Below are 17384 nucleotides of genomic sequence, written 5' to 3' on the forward strand. Positions count from 1 at the left end.
TACACTTTCCATGATACTTGATATGATCTAACTCTAACACTCTATACTCAACTTCACGACGAATGCTATAAGTCTTCACACTTAAGACGACTTTCTTTTTACTCTAAAACTCTTGACCAACTTGGAACTCAACTGTAGCTGACTTATGTTGAGCATCTCTGCCCCTAAAACTGGATTCTACATCTGAAAAATTCTACTATACCATGGCCTCTATATCTAAAGTCGAAAAGTACAAGAATTTTGCTGAGTTCCTGAACTCGATGCTCTACCCCGACCAACTGGAATACTCCTCTCCAATTCATCACCGCTATCCTCATCTATCATGCTGGACTCCGCATCATCGTCATACTGCAATACATCTTCTGTGGGATTTAGTTCACTATCTTTCCCAGAAACTAGGATCATAACAGGAGTATCTACCATCGTAATCACAAGCTCACCAAAAGATTGGTTATCACCAATTTTTTCGTTATTAACGCATTTTAGATCAACTGCAAAGGATAGATAAGCCACCAAAACTGCTTCGGAGAATTACAGACACATATGAAGAGACAACAACAAGCACTAAACTAGAGGCTCCTAGCGTTGTTATAAATTGAGAATTTTGATTAGATACTCTTGAATAGAGACCACATCTCCAAAATTGACCAATAGTTCATGGGTTTTCACTTCGAAAAACTGATGACGACGGTAAAACAAAAGTTGTAAATCTTCATCACTATATATTACAAAGGAGTCGTACTTTACACCATCTCGAACAATAGAAACTGGAATCCTATAAAATAATTTCTTCACCTGTTTCATGCCATGCACTCACAGTTTCTGGTTTATAGTATTCTTAAATTGAGCAAAACTGGTATAAGAATTGATAAAAACACTTAATGGATCATTATCAGTAAATTTTATTCTCTCTCGCATTTTTTTAATCAACCCTATATAGTGCACAAGAACTAAACAACTATCATCACTAGCTATTGTGAATGCCACTCTGATGAAGAGTTACATTTGTTATATTTATAAGACGTACTCGTATCTAAATCAAATTAAGTAAATTCGAATTATATTGTGCTTCATTACTTAGTAATTTGAATCAATTAGATTTAATTACCTTAGAGCTATATCCTTAGGAAATGAAAGCAATTTTCATAGATTTACTATTGGCTTCCCTATGCTTTAAATTGAATTGGTTTGTTTCGATTTACTAGGAGTTGTGTGTATCAGTAGCTACTAGCTAGTAAATCGAATTTACCTATTTCGATTTACTATTACCATTGCTAAAGTGAATTATTCATTTGATTTGATTTACACTAAAAGAGCTTAAATTGAGTTGATTTGATTTAGTTTAAATAGAGTTTTAAATGAGACAGACATGTAGCACAATTCAGTTGAGGATATTTTACATAATATTAATGTAAATAATTTTATCCATGTAATTTATCCTTTAAACTAATATTTTATTATTCAGAATTTTGATTCTAAAATATCTTAATAGAATAATAAAATATATACTATTTTAATGGGTTAATAATCAAATTAGTCCTTGAAAGAAAAGTCATTTTTTAAATTCGTTCCTGAAAATTTTTTTCAATTAAATTAGTCCTTCAAAGATTACGAATTAATCATATATGTCCTTCAGTTACTCTATTCATAATTTTTGTCAACGATTGATGATGTGAACTGTTAACTGATAGCATACATGACACATAACATATTTAATCAGATGTTGACTAAATATGTTTACAAAAATCTATCAATTTAGTCACTAGGTTATATTAGGAATATGATTTTTGTAATTGAAAAAAATTACTAAATTAATAAACTTTCATAAACATATTTGGTCAATATCTAATTAGATATATCAGGTATTATATATGTTATCAATTAACGTTTTACAACATCAATTTTTGAAAAAAATTATTAATAGAGTGACTAGAGGACAAATATAATTAATTCGCAATTTTTAAAGGACAATTTGATTAAAAAATAAATTTAAAAAATATCTTATTTTTCATAAACTAATTTGACTATTGAATCTTTTTAACTATTATTATTATTAGGAAAAAGGTGAAACTCATCTATGAATGAAATGCTAGGCCCCATGCCTTTATTAATTCGTACACAAAAAATTTCATGTCTGATACTTTGAAATTTCTTTTACCTGGTCCACATCCGTGAGACGTGGAATCCAAAATATTCTTTTCTTTGCAATAATGAAATGAAATCATCAATCTTTTCTTAACTCCCCATCACTTTTACAAGTCCCTCTATCCGTTTTGAGCTATATACCTTTACAACAGAATCAAGTTCGCCTTTCTTTGCTTAGATTCTGGGTTTTTTTTTTGTTCTTTGATTCCTTACATGGCTTTTCTCTTATTAAATTTCCCTCGCTTCGTTTCCTTCCGGCTTCTGCTTTTATGATTTCCCTTTTCAGTCCACACAAAGAATAAACTTAGTATCCTTCGTTTGACATAGAAGTTGTTTTCATTTGTTTCTTTTTATTTTTTGGTTCACGGAGGAACATGCATGCTCCCTTGATGCTTGTCTGATCTGGATTGGATCAAAAGGGTCTTTGCCAGTTTTGGCGTTTTTGTTTCAGGTAAAATCTCGTTAGTCCAAAGCAAGAAAGGAACAAGGTTAGTTTAACATCTTCCACCACTCCTTTGATTGCTTGATCTGGGAGACCCCACAAGATGCTTTTCTTTACTTTTGATTATTCTGCACTTTTCTGGTTCTAATGGATCTTCTTCTCTTTTTATTAATAGTGACATTTTACCTGTGTTGTGATTCTAGAGGGAAATTGTGAACAAGGGTGTGTTTGTGTTGATCTGTTGAGTGAAAGTCTTGATATTTTTGTTGGGGCATTTGTTTTTGCTTGTGATTGTGATTGTTAGTTAGTGTGGGATTGGTGGCCCTCTTGTGCTATTTAGTTATGGCGGGGATTGATGTTGCAAAGTATTCTCATAGTCCTGTGCACAAGGCCATAATTCTAAAGGATCATGCTGGACTTAAGAGGATACTTGCTGGTCTTCCGCGGCTATGCAATGCAGCGGATATTTGCACGGAAGCAATTTCAATCGTGGAGGAGGAGAAGGCCGATGTCATCTCTTCGGTGATTGATCGGCGTGACGTGCCAAACCGTGACACCCCGCTTCATTTGGCTGTGAAATTAGGGGATGAAGGGGCAACTCAGATGCTTATGGTTGCCGGGGCAGACTGGAGCTTGCAGAATGAGCAGGGATGGAGTGCACTTCAGGAAGCTATTTGCAATAGAGAAGAAGGTATTGCAAGGATAATAATTAAGCATTATCAGCCTCTGGCTTGGGCAAAATGGTGCAGAAGGTTGCCTCGGTTGGTAGGAACCATGCGAAGGATGAGGGACTTCTACATGGAGATTACATTCCATTTTGAGAGTTCCGTAATTCCTTTCATCTCACGGATTGCGCCCTCAGATACTTACAAGATTTGGAAAAGGGGTGCAAATCTGAGGGCAGACATGACTTTGGCTGGTTTTGATGGTTTTAGGATTCAAAGATCAGATCAGAGTATTCTTTTTCTGGGTGATGGTTCAGAGGATGGGAAAATCCGGCCTGGTTCACTCTGCATGATGTCACACAAAGAAAAGGAGGTACTGAATGCTTTAGATGATGCTGGCTTTTCGGCAAATGATGAAGAGGTTCAGCAAGAAGTGGCTGCGATGTCCAAAACAAATATCTTTAGGCCTGGAATTGATGTTACTCAGGCTGTTCTTTTGCCTCAACTGACTTGGAGGCGACAGGAGAGAACAGAAATGGTTGGAACTTGGAAGGCTAAGGTGTATGATATGCACAATGTTGTTGTGAGCGTCAAATCTAGAGGGGTTCCTGGAGCTATGACTGATGACGAGTTCTTCTCGTCATGCAATGAAAATGAAACAGAGAGTGAAGAACTTAATGATATTCTCACTGAGGATGAAAGAAGGCAACTGGAAGATGCACTTAAAATGGATTCTTCTGAATCAAGTCATGATAATGATGAGGGGAATTTAGGCTACCGCCATAGCTGTTATGAAACACGTGATATTCCTATTGAAGATGGAAATTGTAGCAGTGGAGAAAATAAGCAGGAAAAGAAAGGATGGTTTGGTGGATGGAGGAAAAAAGATTCTAAACATGAAGCTCCAAAGAAGATTGCTCCACCAAGAAGCTCTCTTTGCATAGAGGAAAAGGTGAGTGATTTACTGGGGGATTCTCCCACAAAGAACCAGACTAAGCCAGGCAGACATTCTGTTGAGATAGTTAGGGTTGATGAACATCGGAGAAGAAAAGATGCTAAAGCTTCTTCTTCAAATTCTGATAGTAGAAGTCGTCACAAGGATGGAAGTCGTGAAAATGAATATAAGAAAGGGTTGAAGCCTATTCTTTGGCTTTCCCCAAATTTTCCTCTAAAAACAGAAGAACTGTTGCCACTGCTTGACATTGTCGCAAACAAAGTGAAAGCAATTCGTCGTTTGAGAGAACTCCTTACAACAAAACTTCCAGTGGGAACATTTCCTGTTAAGGTATGTGCTCGTCATCTTTGTTTTAGACATGCTTCTTAAATTTTGAATGTTAGGGACACAAGTTGAATTGCTAATAGTTTCCACTTTTCAGTTTCCGTTTTTCTTTGGTATGACTGACTAGGTTGTGTTTATACTCTGGACATTATGTGCTGACCTATTTATTTGGAGCATATAGGGAAAAGAAAATAGAGAGAGAGACAGAGGGAGTAAGGAGGATATTAATTGGAGTTAAGAATATATCTGAGTTGGAAACAAAAAATGGTGCTGACTTCTGTCATCAATTCTAGTCTATGCACTACCAACGCTCGGTATCAACCGTGATGATTGCTTAAATGTTGTCACTGTTTGTGATATCAGTGTAAACATCTTAAAATCTGTGACTGCTAATTAGATACCTGTTGCAATTTTCTGACGGCATATGTAGGAATAATGCATGTGACTGTTGAGTTTTGCATGTGATTAGTGTTTGGAATTGGAAACATAGGGTTTTATGAAATACTTAAGAATTAATAGCTTATTATTGACACCATGCAGATATTTTTTCCCTATGTCACTTTTTTGTTTCTTACATATTCAATATGGTATTAGGGTTGTACTGGTATCCTTCCTCTGTCTCATTAATATTATTTCGTTGAGCTCATACAAATCTGGAACACTTCAGTCCTTCCTTGTGTAAAACCTGATTATGCAAATTAATCTGATGACCTTTTTGGCTTTGAATCCGCCACTGCATGTTCTTTCAGTTTTCCGTAGCTTTGTTATTTTGCACAGTAGTCCTTCAACTAGATGCCCAGTTTCTGGTGACCTCCTTGCCTTGGCAACCACCTCAGACAATTCCAACCTGCCCATCCATATAACACTTTTCGTTATCTGCCTTCACAACCACACCCTAAGAATGCTCTATGTACTCTATGTTTATTCAGTCATCAATATTTCATTGTTCTGACAATGCCCTTTTGCTGGTGATACTGGTGCTTACCTCCAGCCTACCTTGCTCATCATCATTGTTACCCACAAGCAGTGTGAGTTCATATTATTTCTTGTTCATTTTTAAGGCTCCTCGGTTACAAGTTCTATTTAAAAGACATACAAGCTGATTGTTTTAAAATATTTGGCTTCAGTGGGATTATAAATAATAATTTTTGTTACTATGAGTTTTTCCATGAGAATAAAGTATGGCGTTGGGAAATGGAAACAGTCTTAGGAAGTAACTAAGTTCTAATTAATGAATTTTGAAACTGCATTTTTGTACTCACTAATAACTATATAATGTTACTAGATATCTACACTAATTGAACTTTGAACCTAAGCTGGAAGAGAAATAAGGACGAACTTCTTCGAAAACTGTAGAGGGCTTCAAAGGTGAGTGAGAGGGTAACTGGTGAAGGGAAGAGGGGATGCAAGAACCTAGCATAGTAGCATCTAGAGTAAGTAGAGGAAAGAAGCAGTACTAGAGAGATAAGGGAGACAGTGATATCAGTGGGATATCACCAGATTTCCCGGTATTTGTTATTATTATTTGGTAAAAGGATGGTATATAACAAAGATATCAGGTATTTGAGAGACCTGATTTTCTCCTAGAGTCTGATCCCATCTTTTCCCAACTTTTTCCATGCCCTCTCACTACTTCCCCCAGCCCTTTATAGTTCCCATCCCTCTCTCATAAGAGAATGCTTACTCACTTTCGCGCACTTTCCAGCTAGGCAAGTTAGTTACAAAACCCACTCTAGCCCATATTTCACTCAATTACAGTTAAGTCCCTAAGTTCTAATTAACTTGCCTCTGCCTCCAAAGTGAACGCAGAAAATATCTTTTTACCTTTTTCATAATTTTCTAAAATTTTGGAAATGTGTTCCTAAAATTGAAAATGAAAATGGATAACCAAATATGTTTTCTATAGCATTTTTTATTCTTTTGGTAAATGTAAACAGAAAACAGCTAAACCAAGCAACCCCTAAACTTGTTCCTTAACAATGATAAGAAACTTCATATGAAGCGGACATTCTGAATTTTACATCTATTCCTTAACTCTAGGCTTCTAACCCTTACTCTGTCATTGGAAGTCAGAATTTTTATTTTGTGTAACCTGGTTCCTCATCCTCCCTCTTTTTACTATTGTATCTGTTTTGTTTTTGTTTTTGTTATTGTCTTTTGTTTTTTGTTTTTTGTTTTTGTTTTGATAAATATTGATCTATGTTGATCCATCTCCTTCAGAAAAGGGGATTGTTTTTGTTTGATGACCCATAAGGATCCTTAATATACAATCCTTGGATAAAAATCATTTACAAGAAAAGTTCTAACTCAAAAATCTAGTATTAACGGTGGAATTTCTGTCATAGCAAACTTCAATCTTTCATCGTGGTTTTATTTATGGAACTTTTACTTATCCTTTTGAAGTACAATAACTACTGAGGGAAACTGCAGCCATATTTGTTATTCAAATCATGAAATTAGTAGTGCCTGATAAAATTTTTTACTTCTGATTCTGTGCATTTGTAGTTTGTCAATAGGTCCTTCATTCCTTTGAGCTGGCAGCTCATAGTGCTTAGCATTTAAATCACTAGTTTGGTCCATAAGTTGGGTCAGCCATAAAACAGGCCAATGACAGCGTAAAGCTTTACAAACAGTCTCGAGATTTGTTGTTAAATTTTGTAAACTATAACATACACTTGTTAGAGTTCCACCTGAGTTAGCCTGCGATTTTCTTAAAGCATGAAGGAGCTTTTGTTGTTAAATTACATCTATTCAATTCGAATATGGGGCATTTTTACCAATGTACTATTTTCGAAACTTTGCCACTCTTCTAAAGCTAATTACCTAGATGCCACCCTTTCAACATTATTATAATTAATCATAATTACAAATAAAATATCAAAGCAATTGTCACCTTAGCAAAAGGGTGGCATTTAAGTAATTAGTTTCAAAATGGTAGCATTTTGATAATAAGTTTCAAAAAAGGTGGCATATTATTAAAAAGAAGCCCGATCATGATATTAAAGATTTAAAGCTCTCTGGTATTGGTTCATTGGATACAAACTTAACCTGAAATGTCAGATAGTGTGTCAGTGAAGACCAAGCCACAAAGTATTAGCCTTTTCTCTTTATTCATTAACACCTTTGTTAGCCTTACTAGTTACAGCTTCACAGAAGACTGACTACAAGTTTTCCTTGATTGGCCTCTCATTTCCATTAGGCTGGATGCATTCCCATTGTAATGGCAGTGGAGCCCTGCGTGGGACAAGGAGAGTCGCACATAGCTTAGAGATAAGGCCTAGATAATAAAACATTGAATGTTTCTTCGTTGGACTGAAAGATTTTCATGTTAGTCACATGGGTTTTAGTATATTTTTACAAAGATATATCATTAACTTGCTTCTGAAATATCTTCGCAATAAGGAAGGGTGTAAACGTTAGACCTCTCCATTGCTGTGTTTGCATTTTCCGATCTCCTGTATGTTTTATTCTCTCTCTCTCTCTCTCTCTCTTATTTATTTATTTCAATATGTTTGTCGTTATAAATCCACTGCCTTTGCATAATCAGGTCGCCATCCCTGTAGTTCCCACCATTAGAGTATTGGTTACTTTTACAAAGTTCGAAGAACTACAGCCAGTGGATGAATTTGCAACACCGCCTTCGAGTCCTCCTGCTGCTGGCATCGAGAGCCCTGCAGTGACACACTTCTCAGCTTCGTCTTGGTTTCAGTGGATAAAGGCTCCTTACCGTCCAAGTTCAACTGCGGCATGCTCCAGTAGCAGGATAGAAAATGTTTCAGACCCTTTTGCAATTCCCTCCGACTACACTTGGGTTACTGCTGAAGCAAAGAAAAAAAGGATGCAAGAGAAGAGCAAGTCAAAGAAAGGGAAAAATCATAGTTAATGATATCAATCCCTGATATCAAGGAGTTGGTCATGTGTTATAAGGAAATGAAACATTGTGATTCTTGCAAAATTGCTAGAAATTTTCAAGTCTACACCATAGATTTGTTGACTTTATTTTCAGTATAGGTGGAAACCCATTTACTCCGAGTAGTTTCAATCACAGTGGGAAACTTGCATCACAAAAAAGCAACAACTATGCCTGTTCCCACAACGTGGATTCAGTTATATGGATGAAACTTTCCTCGTGGTTGCTGGAGTTTAAATTCACCAATGTTTGATATTTTATAATTCTTTTCCCAATTCTATTCTTGTTGTAAATAAACTTCTGAATTTGCTAGCTTGAGTTTCATAAAAGTTTGTTTTATTGTATATTATTACAGCATTGATTTACTTAATGAACATTTATTTCAATTCAGAACGGAACTACCTTGGGTTATTTTTGGCGTATTTTTATTGTTGAAGTAGGAGAAAGTAGCACTCACCAGTTACTACCGAGTGATCAATCACAATGCATGATGCACCCTTTTGAGTCTGATTGATTTGCAATAGGTTTGAGCTATTTAGTAAATAAATTGTGTCATATCTTCTCCACTTTACCCTCCTCATTCCTGATTCTATTATTCATCTGCTACGTATTCTACCACGTTCGTTCAGGATTCATCCTACTTCTTTCTTCAATTTACTACTGGTGAGTCTCAACTGCTTTCATATCTTCATTATAGATAGTTGTTTTTTTTTTGTTACTGCCATTGCTACACGCTATACGTTAGTTCTGGCTATTCTTACTTGGCTTGGGCGCGTCATTGTTAAGTAGTTTCACAGTGGGGTTACCATTAGTTGTCTGAAACTTGAGTTTAGGCCTCCAATTATCCTCGGATTAGTGTAGAACAAGGTCGTAGCATAATGTAGCCTTAGTTTCAGTTTCCTCCAATTTACTGACCTCTCGAGTTTAACTTAAGTGGTGTCTCCACTGTAAGTATGGCGCAGCGTCCTATTGCGAGAGCTCTTGTAGATCGTTATATTTGGGTTACAATTGACGCCAAGGACACGGCCTCCAAGATAACCCAGGAGGAGCTTCAGGAGTTTCGTAACGTCGGGTTATTGTGTGGAGATGGCCTCGAGGAGGCCAATTATGATGTGTTCGTTCCTAGAGATTGGGAACGGGTTTGCCATATAAACATGTCTACTCCTCAGGTTGCCAATTGGTTGTGGGTGTACAAGCCCATGTTTACCAACTTGGGAGTTCGGCTCTCTTTCTCCCCTTTCTTCATTTCACTTTTGAATCGATGTGATGTGGCGCCTTTACAACTGCATCCAAACAGTCGGGACTCCATCCGTTGCTTCGAGATAGTGTGCGACTACCTGGAGCTCCCAGCCTCCGTAAAAGTCTTTCTCTATTTCTTCCTTTTAACCAACCCTTCGAAAGAAGAGAAACACAAAAAGGGGTATCTTTCATTTCGAGCTATGCAGGGCCGACGGATCTTCAGACTATTCGAGGATTCGTTTCACGGCTTTAAGGAAAAGTTTTTCAAGGTACGGCCTGCCCCAAGGTCGGCACCCTTTCTGGCTTACCCTAGAAGGGGAACGCCGCATACCGACCTACTGGAGCTTTGATGCCGGAACCAATTACTTAATAAAAGGTACCTACGATGGGTTGATTCAGCGAAACAGGAACATCGCCGACATACTGCTGGCCATTTTCGGTGGGAATAACCTCAACCCTCACCTTTTGATGGGTGATCGTGAGACCGGTAGGAGTCACTGATAAACCTCTATTTTATGAGTCATCTTTGCTTAAATTGAGTGTTTTTATCAAATTTTCACCCACTTATTCATGTAAATTGCATGATTTTACTATTCCGTCCTCATTTTATGATATATGTGAAAACATGTTTCCTATCCTTTAAAAATATTAAATTTAATTATCCCTTATTACCATTCGATGCCGTAATTTGTGTGTTAAGTGTTTTCAGGTTTCATAGGGCAGGAATGACTTAGTGGACAAAAAGAAGACATACAAAACTGGAAGGAAAACACAAAAATGGAGTTTTGAAGAAAAAGTAGTGACGCGAACGCATGGACGACGCGGACGCATACTTAGCGCAAAACAAAAATGACGCGCACGCATGGACGACGCGCACACATGCCTTGAGCAGATCGCAATTGACGCGGACGCGTGACTGACGCGGACACGCGGAAGAGCAAAACTCCATATGACGCGAACGCGTGACCCACGCGTACGCGTGACAGACGCCACGTGCAGAAATTGCAGAAAACGCTCCTAGCGATTTCTGAACCCTCTTTTGGCCCAGATCCAAGTCCAGAAGCACAGATTAGAGGCTATAAAATGGGGAATTCATCCATTCATCAATAACAATAGATACAAATTCACAATTTTAGGTTTTTAGATGTAGTTTTTAGAGAGAGAGGTTCTCTCCTCTCTCTTAGGATTAGGATTTAGGATTTCTATTATGTTCAGACTACTTCTCTTCATCATAAGTTCAATGTTCCTTTAATTTATTTTCTACTTTTATTTATTCTATTACTTTAATTTATGAACCCTTATGTCAGACTTGATTTCTCTTATTTATACAATTTGAGGTAATTCATATTTATGACTTTAATTTAGCTTTTCACACCCTTTGGCCTTGGTTGAGTAATTAGTAACACTTGAGTTATTAAACTCAGCTGTTGATTAAAATTGGAATTCTTTGCTGATTAATATGTACTCCAATAACTCTAGTCTTTCCATAGGAGTTGACTAGGACTTGAGGATCAAATTAATTAGTCCACTTGACTTTCCTTTATTTAGTAAGGGCTAACTAAAGTGGGAGCAGAGTCCAATTCTCATCACACCTGATAAGGATAACTAGGATAGGACTTCAATTTCTTATACTTTGCCAAGAGATTTTATAATTATTAATTTATTTTCCTTGTCATTTAAATTACTTGTTCCTTATTTCAAAAACCCTAAATAAAATATATCTTTTTTCATAACCAATAATAAATCATACTTCCCTGCATTTCCTTGAGAAGACGATCCGAGGTTTGAATACTTCGGTTTATAAAATTATACTGGGTTTGTTACTTGTGACAACCAAGCTTTTGTACGAAAGGGATTCCTTGCCGGTTTAGAAGCTATACTTGCAACGAGGATTTATTTTGTGAAAATTCTAGACAGCACAGGAATTCAGTTCGTCAAAATGGCGCCGTTGCCGGGAAATTGTGAACGTGTGCCTTATTATGGGTTATTGTAAATATTTTCTTTTTCTTGTTTATTTATTTTTGCTTTTTTTTTTAATTTTTATTAGTTACTATGAGTTCTCACCCCCATCGCTTTGAGTTTGGTTCTAATAGTGTTGAAAGGAATGGAAGCTATAACAGGAACATGCATCAAGGTCAAAACAATCAAAGATGGACGGAACCACGAGGATCTGATCAACCCTTTAGGCAACAACACCCTCCAAGATACCATGGACCACGACCATTCCAGAATGCATGTCAAGACAATAGTTATGGTGGACCCTTTCGTGACAACCAACACCCACCAAATTACTATAGTCAAGAGCCATTCCGAGGTGCGTACCAATATGATAGATATAGTGGACCCCTTGTAGTTACCAACAAGCCCCACCCAATGCTTATGAATCACCTCCACAACATACATTTGAACCACCATACTCACAAGCCACCTACTACCATTCACCTCCATATGACCCTAATCCTTATCCACCACACCAACCACCATATGAACCACACCCAAAACCACCACCTCAATATTCACCATCTCCATATCCTTGTCAAGAAGAACTACCTCCGTATCATGAACCCTTCCCCCCAAATAATGAACCCTCATATCCACCCCAATCTCCAATGGATAACATCCTTCGTGGTCTTCTTCAAGGGCAAGCGAAGATGAAAAGGGATGTACTAGAATTCGCGACTGCCTTAACCGAGGTAGTAAATCGATTAGCTTCCTAACATCTGAGCACTCAAAGTACTCCCATGGCTACATGTGGAGAATCGAAAAAAGACCATAGCATGAAGGAGACACTAGAAATTCCGGTGGAAAATGAGGAACATGGCTTTATATTGGAACAAGTGGAGGAAGCCATAATAGTTGCAGAGGAAGAATTAGTTGAAGATTTAGGAGACGCTGAACCTCCATGGGAATCTAGAGTTATGGAAAATTCCGTCAAGGACGTTGCAATTGATGCTAAGGATGATAGTGCACAACCCTCAAAGCAGGTATCTTATGAAGAACTGGACGGAATAACCCAAGGCACGAGTTTCCTTGAGAATGATAGCCACGAGTCAAGTTCTCCTAGTAATGAACTTGGATCTGCAAGTGAATTCTTTGAGACTGAAGAATCTTCCCCGAATGAATATGAAGATGATGCTGAGGTAGACTTTTCTCAACCTACCAATTATAACTCAAGTGATGAGGAAGATATCGAAGACTTTGATCAAGACGTGGTTACAGTTGAAGAAATTCGCAAAAAAGTGGAAGAATTCACAGAAGACTACAAGGGAGTAGAGCTTGCAAAACTACTGGAAACACAGTATCCCAAGGCCATTACTGCCTAATACAAACTTCAAGTGGGTAAAATCCTTAGCTTTTATTTTTACTTTTCCACTTGAATATGGTTTACTTGAAACAGATGGCCAGCTTAGAGCTCTTTGCGGCTTTAAGAGTAAAAGGAAAATGACTCACACTCAGAGCATGTATGCAAGATTTAATGAGGTTTCACACTTCAATTTGAGGAGCAAGGATTGGTACAGAGTTCGATTAATTGGGTCTCGAAAGATGTTTGGTCATCTTAGTGAGAATAAAACTTCCAAACCATCCGGCTGGAAAAATATAAATCGAGACAAAAACGGGTGCAAAAGCAAGGTTTGGGATCCTGGAATCTGTTCTGACATTCAACACCCCGGAAGCCTGAGAACCTGTTTGAAACTGCTCAAGGGCTTTACATGCCTTGTTTGGGACCCCGGAGGCTGTTGGAATTCCAAACACTGGTGGAGATTTTTGGATGAATACAAGCACAAGCCACCATAACAGGAAGCTCATCAAATGTCCAACTTAAGGACTTTAACCAAAAGTGCTAGGTGGGAGACAACCCACCGTGGTATGATCGTTCCATTTTCAATTTTCTTTTGTTTTGTTTGTTTTTGAGTTTTCTTTTATTTTATTTTATTGAACCTGGAATTATTCATAGCATCCACATTAGCATTGCATTTTGCATCCTGCATATAAAAAAACCCCACGCGAGCGCGCAGATCACGCGTGGGCGTCGAATGGTAATCGGCGTAAAGATCCAACGCCCAGAAAGTTGGGTTGAAATCGTGCGGCTGGTGTGCATTAGGCACAAATTGGGCTACGCGTTCGCGTTAATGACGCGAACGCATCACTTTCACTTCACACACACCACGCGAAAGCGACGAGTACGCGTCGCGTGAACATTATTGCCCCCCCCCTAAATGGACACAGAGAGTTGCGCCAAATCGACGCTGGAATTGTGCGTTTAGCACAATTCCAAGTGACGCGTTTGCCTGTTTCACACAGACGCGTCACTTCACTCACGCGATTGCGTTAATGACACGTTCGCGACATTCCCTTTCCACCTCAATCACGCGATCGCGTGCACCACGTGTTCGCGTGGATTTGAATCCTCTAAACCCAACCTATGCGAAACCCTAACCCAATTCACGTCACTTTCCCCCCAACCCCCTCTGCACTCTCTCTTCTTCTCCCCCCAATCACCACATCACCACCGCCCCATCTTCACCGAGTTGCCACCATCGTCGCCGCACCCCCACCTACCACCAGCACCACCCCCAATCCCTCGCCCCCTTCTTCTCTCCTTCACCTCCATAACCCTAACCCGACCACCGAACCGCCCTGCTCCACCGCCGCCGTGCCGCCTCCCAGCATCGCCGCGTCAGCACCACCATCTCTCTGTTCCCTAATCCTTGTTCATACACACACCAGGTTCTGTTGAACATCGTTTCCTTTGTCATAGTTAATATGTTGCATATTTTTCAGTTTTTGTTCAAATTAGGATAGTTAGAGATGCATGATTGTAGTGGATTTTAGGTGATGAGCGGATAATTTGTATACTTTTTGGCATTGTTTTTAGTATGTTTTTGATATAATATAGTTAGTTTTTAGTATATTTTTATTAGTTTTTAATTAAAATTCACTTTTCTGGACTTTACTATGAGTTTGTATGTTTTTCTGTGATTTCAGGTATTTTCTGGCTGAAATTGAGGGACCTGAGCAAAAATCTGATTCAGAGACTCAAAAGGACTGCAGATGCTGTTGGATTCTGACCTCCCTGCACTCAAAGTGGATTTTCTGGAGCTACAGAAGCCCAATTGGCGCGCTCTCAACGGCGTTGGAAAGTAGACATCCTGGGCTTTCCAGCAATATATAATAGTCCATACTTTGCCCAAGATTTGATGGCCCAAACCGGCGTTCAAAGTCACCTCAAGAAATTCCAGCGTTAAACGCCGGAACTGGCACCTAAATGGGAGTTAAACGCCCAAACTGGCACCAAAGCTGGCGTTTAACTCCAAGAAGAGTCTCTACACGAAATTGCTTCATTGCTCAGCCCAAGCACACACCAAGTGGGCCCGGAAGAGGATTTTTATGTCATTTACTCATTTCTGTACACCCTAGGCTACTAGTTTCTTATAAGTAGGACCTTTTACTATTGTATAGAAATCTTTGGATCACTTTTAGATCTCTAGATCATCTTTGAACATTTTAGTTCTTAGATCATTGGGAGGCTGGCCATTCGGCCATGCCTAGACCCTGTGCTTATGTATTTTCAACGGTGGAGTTTCTACACACCATAGATTAAGGTGTGGAGCTCTGCTGTACCTCGAGTATTAATGCAATTACTATTGTTCTTCCATTCAAATTCCGCTTGTTCTTTATCCAAGATATCACTTGTTCTTCAACATGATGAAGGTGATGATTGACGCCCATCACCATTCTCACCCATGAACAAGGTGACTGACAACCATTCTTGTTCTACAAGCATCTGAGGCTTAGTGAATATCTCTTGGATTCCTGATTGCACGATGCATGGTTGATCGCCTGACAACCGAGTGCTCGCCTGACAAACGAGCCAGCCATTCTGTGAGATCAGAGTCTTCGTGGTATAGGCAAGAACTGATGGCAGCATTCAAGAGAATCCGGAAGGTCTAACCTTGTCTGTGGTGTTCTGAGTAGGATTCAATGACTGAATGACTGTGACGTGCTTCAAACCTGTAACCTACTGGGCGTTAGTGACAGACGCAAAAGAGTTATTCTATTCCGGTAGGGGAGGGAACCAAACCGGTGATTGGCCGTACTGTGACAGAGTATTGAGCATTAGCTTTCACTGCGCGGATGGGAGGTAGCTGCTGACAACAGTGAGACCCTATACGAGCTTGCCATGGAAAAGAGTAAGAAGGGTTGGATGAAGACAGTAGGAAAGCAGAGAGACGGAAGGGAAGGCATCTTCATGCGCTTATCTGAAGTTCCTACCAATGAATTACATAAGTATCACTATCTTTATCTTTTATGTTATTTTCGTTCATCACCATATATATCTGAGTTTGCCTGACTAAGATTTACAAGATGACCATAGCTTGCTTCAATACTAACAATCTCCGTGGGATCGACCCTTACTCACGTAAGGTTTATTACTTGGACGACCCAGTGCACTTGCTGGTTAGTTGTGCGAAGTTGTGTAATGCCATGGTATTGAGCGCCCGACCAAGTTTTCGGAGCCATTACCAGGGATTATGAGAGTTGTGAAAAAGTATAGTTCACAATTTCGCGCACCAGGTAGCTAGGATGTGGTTAGTGGATTTAGACCTGATAATTGCGCTGTTCTTGTTAATTCACAATTCTGAATTTACTATGATGATGATGCTGTTCATATGTTGTTCTTTCATGTTTGATGCTGCTGTTAAACTATTCTCTAATTGATGGGTGATCGTGAGACCGGTAGGAGTCACTGATAAACCCCTATTTTTTGAGTCATCTTGTGCTTAAATTGAGTGTTTTTATCAAATCTTCACCCACTTATTCATGTAAATTGCATGGTTTTACTATTCCTTCCTCATTTTATGATATATGTGAAAATATGTTTCCTATGCTTTAAAAATATTAAATTTAATTATCCTTTATTACCATTCGATGCCGTGATTCGTGTGTTAAGTGTTTTCAGATTTCATAGGGCAGGAATGACTTAGAGGACAAAAAGGAGACATACAAAACTGGAAGGAAAACACAAAAATGGAGTTTTGAAGAAAAAGCAGCGACGCGAACGCAAGGACGAAGCAGACGCGTGCTTAGCGCAAAACACCAACGACGTGCACGCATGGATGACGCGAACGCATGCCTTGAGCAGAACGCAATTGACGCAGATGCGTGACTGACGCGGACGCGCGGAAGTGAAAAACTCCAGATGACATGAACGCGTGACCCACGCGTACGCTTGACCCACGCGTACGCGTGACAGACGCCACGTGAAGAAATTGCAGAAATCGCTCTTAGCAATTTCTAAACCTTCTTTTGGCCCAGATCCAATTCTAGAAGCACAGATTAGAGGCTATAAAGTGGGGAGTCCATCCATTCATCAATAGCAATAGATACAAATTCACAATTTTAGGTTTTTAGATGTAGTTTTTAGAGAGAGAGGTTCTCTCCTCTCTTAGGATTAGGATTTAGGATTTCTATTATGTTCAGAATACTTCTCTTCATCACAGGTTCAATGTTCCTTTAATTTATTTTCTACTTTTATTTATTCTATTACTTTAATTTATGAACCCTTATGTCAGACTTGATTTCTCTTATTTATGCAATTTGAGGTAATTCATATTTATGACTTTAATTTAGCTTTTCACACCCTTTGGCCTTGGTTGAGTAATTAGTAACACTTGAGTTATCAAACTTAGCTGTTGATTGAAA

At 38.7% G+C, this 17384-nt stretch overlaps 1 protein-coding gene across 3 annotated transcripts; it reads left to right on the forward strand.

Annotated features, from left to right (window-relative positions):
• Positions 1–2150: 2150 nt before the first annotated feature.
• Positions 2151–8790, forward strand: LOC130960897 (uncharacterized). Of its 3 annotated transcripts, none has more exons than XM_057886409.1 (3): positions 2151–2633; positions 2763–4537; positions 8079–8790. In XM_057886409.1, exons 2-3 carry the CDS (start codon positions 2930–2932, stop codon positions 8412–8414), a joined length of 1944 nt encoding a protein of 647 aa, XP_057742392.1. In that variant the 5' UTR covers positions 2151–2633; positions 2763–2929; the 3' UTR covers positions 8415–8790. The 3 variants fall into 3 exon arrangements, with proteins under 3 accessions (XP_057742392.1, XP_057742393.1, XP_057742394.1); XM_057886410.1 differs by having other exon boundaries at positions 2791–4537; XM_057886411.1 differs by having other exon boundaries at positions 2892–4537.
• The last annotated feature ends 8594 nt before the right edge of the window (positions 8791–17384 follow it).

This window comes from Arachis stenosperma, chromosome 2 (genome assembly GCF_014773155.1).
Source record: "Arachis stenosperma cultivar V10309 chromosome 2, arast.V10309.gnm1.PFL2, whole genome shotgun sequence".
Lineage (NCBI taxonomy): Eukaryota > Viridiplantae > Streptophyta > Magnoliopsida > Fabales > Fabaceae > Arachis > Arachis stenosperma.

Coding starts and splice junctions, on each gene's coding strand:
- LOC130960897 (XM_057886409.1), top strand. CDS start 2,930: ATGGCGGGGATTGATGTTGCAAAGTATTCTCATAGTCCTGTGCACAAG. Junction 4,538..8,078: donor TGGGAACATTTCCTGTTAAG/GTATGTGCTCGT, acceptor TTGCATAATCAG/GTCGCCATCCCTGTAGTTCC.